This window comes from Drosophila navojoa, chromosome X, assembly GCF_054131105.1.
Source record: "Drosophila navojoa isolate 15081-1374.11 chromosome X, UAZ_NAV_1.0, whole genome shotgun sequence".
In the NCBI taxonomy this organism is placed as follows: domain Eukaryota; kingdom Metazoa; phylum Arthropoda; class Insecta; order Diptera; family Drosophilidae; genus Drosophila; species Drosophila navojoa.
This window is the reverse complement of record NC_142895.1, coordinates 18495134-18507156: the sequence shown is the minus strand read 5'-3', so window position 1 is coordinate 18507156 and position 12023 is coordinate 18495134. Positions and strand designations below refer to the sequence as shown.

At 43.6% G+C, this 12023-nt stretch overlaps 1 protein-coding gene across 1 annotated transcript; it reads right to left on the bottom strand.

The window, feature by feature from the left end:
• Nucleotides 1–8758: 8758 nt before the first annotated feature.
• On the bottom strand, nt 8759–10269 carry Scsalpha2 (Succinyl-coenzyme A synthetase alpha subunit 2). Its single transcript, XM_018109969.3, has one exon. The coding sequence runs from the start codon at nt 10130–10132 to the stop codon at nt 9122–9124; it is 1011 nt and encodes a 336-aa protein (XP_017965458.1). The 5' UTR covers nt 10133–10269; the 3' UTR covers nt 8759–9121.
• Nucleotides 10270–12023: the final 1754 nt, after the last annotated feature.

Sequence of the window (12023 nt, the reverse complement as noted above, 5' to 3'; positions counted from 1 at the left end):
TTGCAGCGGCCATGAATCATTCGACTTCCACTTCGACTGCGACTTCCACTTCAGCTTCAGCTTCAGCTCCGCATTGGCCGAACTAGACAAACTTTGTACGTGCCGCGCGAGCAGTTGCCAGCAAGAATGCAGAGAAACTGCAAAAAGGCAGAGGTAGAGGCAGCGTTAGAGGTAGGGGCAGAGGCAGAGAGTGTTGGCTGCTGGCAGAGATGGGTTGGGAGTGCGACTTTGGCGGCGATGGCGGTGTCAGAGGCTGAGTTGTCTCAAAACTTGGCTGGGCAAATAATTGCACGTCATTGGCCAAATTATTGACTGCGCCAGGGGGGATGGGGGCCGCGGGCAGGCCAACAAAGTTCGGATTTAACTTTCGACTGAGCTGCGCCAGCCAAATGGGAAGCACTCTCACATGAATATAGCGCTCACACACACACACAGAGATTCGGCGTGTGGCCAACGTTTAATTAAATATCACAATTTGCCTGCAACTGGCTCTAATTGTGCACGCATTAGAAAGCGAGCGAGCGAGAATGGAAATGGCATTCAGAGTGGGCAAGGGGCGGCCAGTGGGCGTGCATGGCAGCGTGCACTTCAAGTGGGACCCAGCTGATGGCACCTGAGGCATTTGCGGCGTCTGGTGTCCCACGCTTCAGCGCTCATTTGTAAATGTTTGTCTACGTGTGCGGTGTGAAATGAGCGCCAACATGTTTGTCTGCCACTGTGTGTGTGTGAGTGTATCTCCCTCCCCCCTCTCTCTCTCTGCCCCAACTGAGTGTGAGGCTGAGGCTGCCTGCCGCCGCCCGCTGGGAAATTTCAGCGATGCGCGTCTGGCAAATTGACAGGTTCTTAACCCAACGCCAGCCCGATGTTATCTATTTGTAATTGCCAGCAAATTAGTGCTAAAAAAAAAAAAAAGAAACTCAAATTAATGATAATAGATGATGGATAAGATATATATAAATACATAAATACTAAATGGACATTCTATGCAAATTAACATAATCATCAATAGGTTTTTGGTTCAGCTTAACGTTAAATGGCATTTAACTGACGGACAGTCACTCGGCATTGTGCAGAGAATCACCTGTCAATCGCCAGCAAATCATTAATTATCTAGAGCTCACTCATGTGTGTCTGTGTGCGTGTGTGTGTGTGCTTGTACTTTGAGCATCTGCAATTAATACAAGGCTATTTATATTATATTTAACTTATTTCAACTCTGCGCGCGGCTGATCACAAATTCCAACTGAATTCAATCGCATTTCATTGGACAATACAGTTCTCTGTCTGTCCTGCTCTCTCCCTCTCCCTCCCCCTCTCTCTCTGTCTCTGTGTGGCTCCTGTTTCACTTCAACTTTGTTACACAGCAAAGCTGCGTGTGTGTGTGTAAGCGCCTTTGTCTGTGTCCGTGTGAGGCGACATGCGTGTGCTTGTTGGTTTTACACATGAGTGTGTGTGTGTGTGTTTGTTTTTGTCTAGGTGCGCCCGCGCGCGTGTGTGTGTGTGTGTGTGGCCATATTTGGCATCCACAAAGTACGTATACTTTGGGGTCTAATTTGCGGTTGCTGGCGCAGCTCAATTTACAAGTGAGAAATTAAGATGTCGACAAAACTTTCGCCTAAACACCTCAACTGGCCCACACACACACACACACACACACACACACACACACCAACACAGCTGGCCTGGCACACGTTCACGTTTTTGGATAGCGTCATTTAGTGAAGCATAAAAACCGCAAAGTCTCAGCATGCCACAAAGTCTGAGTGTTATTGCCACAGTAACCAATGCACTTTGCAACTTCTGCTGATTCTCCTTCGTGTTGTCGAATCGCGCTCTAGCCAAAAAAAAAGAAGTGGAAGAGAAAGCAAAGGATGAAAAGCCCGTTGCAGCGGTCAGTTGACCACGTTACATACACCACAGACACACACACACACACACACACACACACATACACTCACATACAGCTAGGTATGCCCTCAGTTTGAAGAGCGTTTAATTGCGTAAAGTTTGCAAAAGAATTTCCACACAAAGTTGTCTCAAACGAAATATTTGCAGGCCAAGCCACAAACGTCGCGTCGTCCATATGGCAGGTGGATGCCATGGCGCGACGCGACGTGGCCAGTGCTGCCAATTGTTTAATAAAACATAAGCTATAACAGCACTTTGTGTTGGCCACAACATGTGCTGCACATTCCTATAGTAATTGGCCGTTGGTTGTCGCTGGATTTTCTAATTATAATTATCGTTAACAGATATGAGGTCATTAGCAAGGATTTATGGATACATACAAATGCAGAGTGAGCAAAAATGTGGGAGAAAGCGGGAGGAGACAGAGAGAGAGTTGGACAGAAAGGGCAATAGAGCATTTGAGAGGGGGAACAAAATGAGAGAACGAATCTATATAGAGAGAGAGGGCGAAAGAGAGGGAGGGAGAGGAAGAGGTAGAGATAAGGAGAAAGCGGGAAGAAGAGGAAGCGATAAAGAGAAAGAGGGACGGAGTCAGGTAAGAGAAAAAGACGCTGACTGAGCGAACAAACAAAGAAATGCAATGCTGAATGAAGCAAAGACATAGAGAGAGACAGAGAGAGAGAGAGAGAAAGAGACAAAGATATAGAGAGAGAGTATATCTACAGAAAGAGTGATCAGAAGAGAGAGAGAGAGAGAGACAAAACTATATCGAGAGTCTTCTCAGATAGATCGAAAGACAGTGTGCTATGAGACAGAACTTTTAATGCATATCTGTTGCTTATTGAACGAAAACAGATCGTCAAAAACAATATATTTATTTAATATAATATATAACATGTTTCGACAGCAAATATCTCTATTGCTCAGCAAATGCACAAAATGCATATTTCAATCGATTTGTGCGAGGAGAAATGAAACTTTTTGCCAGTTTGATATGTGAAGCTTGTGTCATCTGTTTCTAGATGGCTGGCTGCTCGTAATTTGATTAAAGCTGCGTAATCAATATGTTGACAGTATTCAGATACAGCTTTCGGTAGCCCACAACATGGTGGTAAAATAATAAAAATAAAATCAACAACACAATCGTGATGAGGTTATATGGCATCCCTTGTGGTCGGCGCTTGCGTGGGGTTGGCCGGCAAATGATGTATGCATAGAGGCCAGCCTTCGAGGGGGGCAGCTGGCAATAGCTTTGCCGTCATATGCGGCGTATACGCAATGTCAGCCATTTTCCCACAAATTGCAAAAATTCTCACAGCTGTTATTGTTGTTGCTGTACGCCATTTTTACTATGTAGTTGTCTATTTTTTTGTTTTTTTTTTTTTAATATTGTTTCAGTGGTTTTTTGCGCTGGGGCCAAAACTTTATTAATTGCGACAGTGAAGTTTGCAGCCGCAAGCGTCCCTAATTCAATCCCAACAACCCTTGAAACTATTAAAACGCGCGATGTTTACTTTTCCCCCTTTTCTCGTTTCTATTTTATTTTTACCCTGTACACTTGAAATATTTATAAAAGAGTATATAATTGTGCCGGCGAATCGTACCCCAGGCGCCAAAAGCGAATCGGAAACGGCATCCGAATTGAATATCAACGATATTTGCAAGTGAATTTAAAGCACTTATTGAATTTATTTTTTTTATTATTATTATTTTCGATTTATTAAAAAAACAAAAATATTTTGTTGATCTTTTCGAGATAAACAAGTAAATATATAAATAAATAAATAAATAATTTAAATGCCAAATATAAACAAATATATAATACATAAATCTATAAGTAAGCTATAAATAAATAATAAATTTAAAAAATAAATAAGTAAAAATTCATGAATACAATAAAAAAATTAATTTAAAAAAGTTAGTTAATTAATTACACATTAACTTAAATATATGCCATTTATAAATATAAATTAATAAAAATTAAGCAATTAATTTAAAAATTAATAACGATTTAAAAATTAATTTAAAAAAAAATAATAAAAATTAAAATAAAAAATAAATAAATAACAAATAAATAACAATAAATGTTTAAGCAAAAAGAACTAAGTAAATAAATAAATAAATATAAAATAAAAATAAATCAATAATTAATAATTAAATTAAATATATATAAATAGAAAATCAAATATTTAAATAAAATAAATATTATTATTGTATAATTATCATAAACTAGAGTATTTATCGGCTGTAATTTAGCCAAATCTTTTTTTTTTTAGTCTAATATAAAATTTATTTTTGCATATTTAATTGAATCCCTCTCGCACATGATGATGTTCAGCTGTTTGTTGTTGTTGTTCTTGTTTTTGTTGTTATCTTTATGGGGCTTTGCGGGCTTTTGGTCAGCAGTCAACGAACTTTTCTAATTATTTGCGCGCTAAGCATAAAAGTTGACAGCTTTTAACCATGTGCTGGCAAATTTGCATAGTTTGCAGCCAGGCGAGAGGGGAGAGCAGAGCTGGCGTCTGCCAGGAATGCGTGTTTTTTTTATATATATACATATAGTTGATGAAGTGCATATATACACATATAATAAATTCTATTTGCTTGTAGCAAATATGCATATGGCATTTCGCAATGAATAAATATCCATGCATATAGAAGTGATTGGCGAACAAATAGAGGTCGTGTCACGAGCTGCTCGGCTATTCATTGCATTGCCTACAGTTTACAGTCGGCAGTTGCCCTATCGAATGTCAATGGCGTATTGCGAATAAGCTGAATATTCAAATCGATTTGCGCGCAGTCAAAGCCACGTTAATTGCGGCAAAAGTTCAACGTTTCGATCATCATCGTTAGTAATCATTGAATACATTCAATCGCAATCGTCTCCCAGTCGAAACTTTGTCAAATAAAATCACAATTTTCGTAATTGTCAATCCAGTGACAGCTGCCAGCTGTGCTCGAGTGGGCGTGGCACGTGCAACATTTCAGCTGTTTGCCGTTGCGTTGCCAAATTCGGAATACAACAGAAACGAACGCCAATGGCCAAAACATTATTTTGGCCTGCTGAGACCTGTGGCTCAGCGCTTGATGTTTGTGGTTCGGTGGGTGCGGTGGATCTGGTGGGCTCTGTAAATGTTCTCGGCTCAAGCTCCTCTCGTATGCTCCTCTACATAAATTGACAAATTCATTCCGACTTATTGAGGATAAATGCCTTGCATGAATTTTCCCATTTTTCCATTTTTCCAATGTGCCAGCCATGTCTCTCTCTCTCTCTCTCTCTCTCTCTCTCTCTCTCTCTCTTTGTGCTACGAGAATTTGGCAAGAAAATAAACCAATTTGGCTTTGTGAACAAAAATGCGGTTACAATTGTTATACATACGTACCAGGGGCGAAGTGGGGCGTGGCTGGGCGAGGCGCTGCTGTTGATGAAACGACAAAACTTCCAATCGTCCCAATTAAATGCAACAATTTAGGGTTCTGTTTGTAGTCATAGCAGCTCATCTATGTGTGCGTGTGTGTGTGTGTGCGTCCGTCTTGCGCTTTTTTCGAATTGGCTCAGCCAGTGCAGGCTTCGGTTTTCAATTAGTTTGATATGTGGCCGCCCAGTGAGTGGTTGTAGAACTGTGGTTGATGGCACAGCAATGCCATGATTGGGTTTAATGGACAGAGCAGAGCCAATAACAATGTCGAGTGTCGAGTCTTGAGTGAATCAATAATTGAATTAGGTCTCACATCGATGAGGGCTTGCTTGCATTATGCAAATAATCGCTTTGTGTGAATTCGGCTCCCTTTGACAATTTCCACGACTCGCTCGAGCAGATATCGATGGGAAGGAATTCTTTTGCCGAAATTGAGGTGACACAAAATGCTGAGGCTTTAGTGTTCCACTCGATGCGAGTCTCGTTTAATCAAATGTCAAGCTTGGCTGGAGACATGCTTAATAACCGCAGTGACCGCAGGCAGCAATTACCACCTGCTCGCAGGGGCCGGGCTCTCACCTCTCACACAATCAAAAATCGAAATGCATTTCGGGGTAAGGAGCTCTGTGGGTGGCTTTGTCAGCTCGATTGCAATTGTAATTGCATTTCACTGTAGCTGCGGTCGAGTGACCCTCGCAGCAAACCCAAAATTATTTTTGAAGAGCTTGGCTAGCTCTCTGGCCCTGTTTGGACACCAGCCCGCGCCCCGCCCACTTGTCACTTGCCACCTACTATTTAATTTAAATGAAACACACACACCTACACACACACACGCACACAAGCTCGTGTATGGGTTTTTAATAAGGAAAATGCATTTGTGCTGCACACTCGTCCATAGAAGTGCGGCACTTGTTGGGAACTCAACTGCTCCAACTGCTAAATGAAGGTGAGTGTGAGTGTGTGTGTGCCTTGTCTAGCCGCTCTGTGTATGCAATGCTGTGGGATTTGGTAAAGAGCTTGGAAAGGAATAACTCACTGGAATACACGCTGCTCGAGTGCGCCGTTGACACCTAAGCAGCTGGCAAAGAAAGCCGGGCAAATACTTTAAAGCCGTCGACAGAAACAGTGCCAAGAACTTACGTTGCCGTATATTTTCAAGTGTGTGCTTGCACCACCCCCATCCCCACCCTCCTCTCTCTCTCTCTCTCTCTCTGTCGCTACACAAATGGTGGGCGTGGCTGGTACATGGCTGCTGGCATTTAGCAGTTGCTGAAGCTCGGCTACACTTGGCTTCACTTTGTGCTGCTGCTGCTGCCGAGCTGCCTTTTGAATTGCTTTTAGTTAAATTATGCGCCAGTTGGATAAGAGACATACTTGCCACACACACACACACACACACACACACACACACAGAGACACATGCACACGTACCTGACTTTTGCCTGACAGCAAATGATTTAAATATTTGTCAAGTAGATGGCCAGGTAGCTGGCAACTTGGCCAACAGGGAGCAGCTGTCGCTGGCTGCAGCTGGCAACGTTGCGCATACGCCACGTGATGCCGACACGCCAACGCCAATTATCAACATAATCGTTGGCGGGGACGCAGTTCGCAGACAGCACGAATGTAACACCCACAACTGGCAGCAACAACAACAACAGCAAAGAAAGCAAAGAACAACAAAGCACTGCAAAAAGTGTGCGGTAATTAGTTTATAGCCGGCAGTTAGGCAAAACACGGAAAAATAGCGCCACGACATGACATGCAGCAGCAGCAGCAGCAGCAACAACAATAACAACACCACAACAGGCAAGGTGGTTGTAGCACCCACACAACACACACACACACACACAAACAACAGCAACAAAACAGACAACGTAACAAAATTAGCTTTTTGGCGCACAGACATAACACCAAAAGTTGACTGAACTTGGCTCTAAAGCAAATGAAACTCGTGTAATTGCCTGCCCCAAGCTGCAGGTCGAGCTATCCTAGCGCAATCCACGCCGCGCTGACTGACCCACTGAACTGGCTGGAACGATGCACACGCTTAAAGCGCGCTTTAATTTAATTGAATTATTGCTGGAGATGGCATATGTACATATGATATAGACTATAGAGGTAATACATGTGTATAAGAAAGGCGATTAAAGTCACTATAGCACTTCGGGTGGGTCAGGCTATCCTGAGAGAGATAGATATGTGATATAGATAACATATAGTAGAATAATATATAGTAAAAGCCATTATAGGTCAGCCTATCCAGCAATGGGCGCAAGAGCTATGCAATTAATTTTGACCCACTGAACTAAGGATAAAGCTAACATGAGCTAAAGTCAGCTGATGTGATGATATGACTTATGTATGGAATATTTATGGAATATGGTGAATATACATGTATAATAATAATGAGATGCCATATGGATCATACAATATATAGATTATTTAACGCATATTGAGAAGATACATATATAACAAGAGTAAGAGTGAGAGACGGGGACAAGTGGGAAGCAGGAGAGAGTGAACAAAGAAATTAGCAAGTCCTGAGATTCATGAGAATCACATAGAACGGCGAGTGCTCAAAAGACGTTGTGGTATAATGGGTTAGTCGTAATCAAACAAATCTTGATCAACAAAAGTGGGAAAAATCTGAAAGCAGCTCGCAGCTTACTCAACTTTAAAATAATCTACGTGGTCAATAAGTTCTATAAGTAATACAATATAATACAGAATATTGATTATAACAGGCAGGAAAGTGTGGCTGCCAAATTAGAAACCTCCTATTCTGATTTTCCTGTCTGTCGCGTTGAGCAGAAAATTCGTTAAATAAAAAAATTAAATACATGATTAAAAATAAAAATCAAAGGTCATTTCTTCCCTGCGTCCACTAACAATCACAACGACTCTGTACGACTGACCTCGAAGGGCATCTCACTCTCACTCTCTCAGCAACATCCGAGACTATGTTAAGCATTGCCTATTTTGTGCGCTTTCACTCTCTTTCCCTCTCTCTCTCTCGCTCTTTCACTCAGTCAGAGAGTGCTAATTAAAGTGTATATTTTTACAGTTCTACGCAAGCAGGCGGTCTCTCACAAATACTACTTCTGTACCTCTCTCTCTCTCTCTCTCCCTCTCACTCCCTCGCTCCATCTCTATCTCATTCACACGCTGCTCTTAGACTCTGCTGTAAGCTTTGCAGTATCAAATCACATTATATTCAACATATATACTATATCTGTCATATGCCATGCATATAGACAGACATCGGATCAGATCAGATTTTGACTTAATATATATCCCCTAAAGCTGCATATACTTCACTCGCCCTGTCTCTTTCTCACAACTGCTCGCTGTCGACATCATTCAGTTAAGATCACTTGATGTTCTATACCCTTCTGTATGTCTACAAGCAGTCATGCAGCATTGGGAACGTGATATAATAGCTTTATTATATGGCTTCGTATACTACTCAGAATATGTAAATTTCATGGCAATTGCATTGCTGTTCTACCAACCTTAAAACATTATTTAAATAGTATTTTTGTAATCGTATTTTTGATATGCGTTCTTTTTTCATTTCTCTTGGCTTGTTTGCTTTAGTTAATTTGGATGCCCTTTGGGCCAATTGTGAAAATCAATGAAATGTGTGAAAATGTGCTTGGAAGTCTCGTATAGAATTAAACGTTGTGGAAAACCAGAATCACGAATCAGCAATGAAATTCAATGGTACATCAGTTGATAGCTTTTCGCCGCATCGTTCGGCCGTCCGTAGGGTGGTGCCCGGCTGCCCACTACTTGGGGCTGACCAGCTTCTTGCGCACCATCTCCGTGTGGAGTATGCTGCCCAGGTGGTTGGGATTGAGGGCGATCAAGGCACCAGCGGCCTTCAGGGCCTTCAGCTTGTCGGAGGCGGCACCCTTGCCGCCGGATATGATGGCGCCAGCATGACCCATGCGGCGTCCCGGCGGAGCTGTGACGCCGGCTATAAATGCCACCACTGGCTTTGCATCACAGCCCGAGTTGTTTGCCTTGAGGAAGTCCGCTGCCTCCTCCTCGGCGGAGCCGCCGATTTCGCCGATGAGTATGATGCCCTTGGTCTCCTTGTCGTAGAGGAATATGTTGAGGGCGTCGATGAAGTTGGTGCCATTGAAGGGATCGCCGCCAACGCCGATGCACAGGGTCTGTCCCAGGCCCACGCTCGTTGTCTGATGCACAGCCTCATAGGTGAGGGTGCCGGAGCGCGAGACGATGCCCACGCAGCCGCGCTTGTGGATGTGGCCGGGCATGATGCCGATCTTGCACTGCTCGGGCGATATGATTCCCGGGCAGTTGGGTCCCAGCAGACGCGACTTCTCCTGGCTGTGCAGCATCTGCAGAATGCGCACCATGTCCACCTGCGGAATACCCTCTGTGATGGCCACAATCAGTCCCACCTCGTTCTCAATGGCGGCGCATATGCCGATGGCTGCCGTCGATGGCGGAATGAAGATCACCGTGGCGTCCGGCTTGACGGCCTTGACGGCCTCCTTCACGTTCTTGAAGACGGGCAGGTCCATGTGGGTGGTGCCGCCCTTTTTGGGCGAGGTGCCGCCCACAATCGTAGTGCCATACTTCTGGGCCTCCTCGGCGTGGAAGGTGGCCTGCTTGCCCGTGAAGCCCTGCACCAGCAGCTTCGTCTCCTTGTTGATCTTCAAATTGCAAATGGTCTTCGAGTAGTCGGACTTGAGGCGCTGCAGATGCGAGGTGCAGAGCGCCAGGCGATGGACCTTCAGGCAGGAACGAGTCCAATTGTACAAGGACATTTTTTTGGTTTTTAATTTAAATGCTTTACGGCGTTTGATTTACAGATTTTGTTCCAAGCTATCGAAATAAGTGTGTTCTATTGAACCAAATGCTGAGACTGCTTGCCTCTGCTCCCAGAGCCAACTACGATGAAAGCTGGCCGTAGTCGTCTGCTTTGAAGTTGCTTTGATTGGGAAAAACACGATGAATAAAGTATACAAAGTGTTTAGTAATGTCGAAAAGTGACAGAGTGAGAGACGGGGAAAAGTGGGAAGCAGATGAGAGTGAACAGAGAAACTAGCAGGTCCTGAGAGTGGAGAGCGGATAGTGGACAGCAGAGTGCAGACAGTAGAGAGCGGACCGCAGAGAAAAAGCATACATTGTTTACAGAGGAACGTCAGACGCGAATCGAGTGGAGTGATCGCCCGCAAGTATAAATAAAGCCTGAACAAATACGAAGTTGAGTTGAACGAATAAAAGCCACCTCTTGGGGAAGAAGTAATATCATTTATGGAGCAGTGAGTGGAGAGTGGAGAGTAGAGAGCGGAGAGAAGAGAGCAGAAAGCAAACACAAATAGTGCACCTCAGTCGAGGTACGAGTGCATTGATATGGAGCCCGAGCAAATACGATGTTGAATAGAGCTCAGTGCAAAAGGTTTGCCCGAGATGATCCACCTACATACGTGTTGCATAGCTAACGATTAGAGTTAAACAACCTGTTTCTTTTCCTCTCCAGTCTTCCTAAATATATTCCCATAAATGTTAATTGAAAATATGCTCAGTAGAAGAGGTCATGCCTGCAGCTGTACGAATACTATTTTCAGGTGCACAATGCTCGATTATCGAGCCGTATAGAGTATATCGTTAAGAGTGCAAAGTGCCAGAGAATTTCTCGTGAAATGCAGTTAAATGATTTAACTTAATCTTCTCTTGCTTCGCCTATGGCTCAGTGCGAATATGCACATACACATGCGCACCTATGTATGTGTTGCATATGTATAGCCCCTGCTGAGATGTCAAACAAAGAATTAATTATGCCTGTCCAGGCTGAGTCGTTAGCCTGTTGGCAGATAGACTGCTGGGGATTCCGGTGCAGTTGCAATTGCCTTTGCAGTGGAGCTAAATGACTTCAACGCACACAAATAAAATATCAATAATGCCAAAAGCGTAATAAATCATCAGTTTGCATCTGACCTGCGCCACGCCCATTCTTTGACAGAGACCCGCACGGACCGAGCGACCGCCCGCCCGCGCGCTCATTCATTGACTGGGCGGGCTATCTGTAGCGGTTCTGCTGGCTGGCGCCCAAATTCGAGGGAGCTGCCGTGGCGCTTTTCATTTGACGCGAGCGCCCGCCCTGAAATGGAAAATGCAAATTTTTTTCCTGTGCCCCGCACAAAAGTATGCAAAACTGACCCAACAAGCCAAAACCTGAACCAACAAAAACACAAAAAACGGCGAGAGTAAACGAAAAGCGCGAAGCAATGCGCTGCCAGCTGAACACCCCCGCAATTAACCCCCTTTGTGGCTTCATGATGCCCGCTAGGAATGCGGCTGTTATTTCTTAATCTTCATCGCGCTTTCCTCAATGAATGCAAAAGTATTTCGTTTGGCCAGGGAGGCACGGCCTCAACTCATTCACTCAACTTTTTTTTAACGAGAATTCTTTAAATAGCCAAAATATGAACAGGAAATTTATAGCTGGCTGGCAGGAGGGGGAGCAGGAGCTGGATCTGTATATACATATATGTATGTGAAAAAAAAGAAACATTTTATATATGATTGATGCTAAAAACTCCATTTTTTGCACAGTTTTAATCTAAATGCAAATTGCATTAACCAGAGAGTGAGAGAGAGAGAGAGAGAGAAAGAGAGAGGGAGATAGAGAGGTAGAGAATAATATATTTGCGC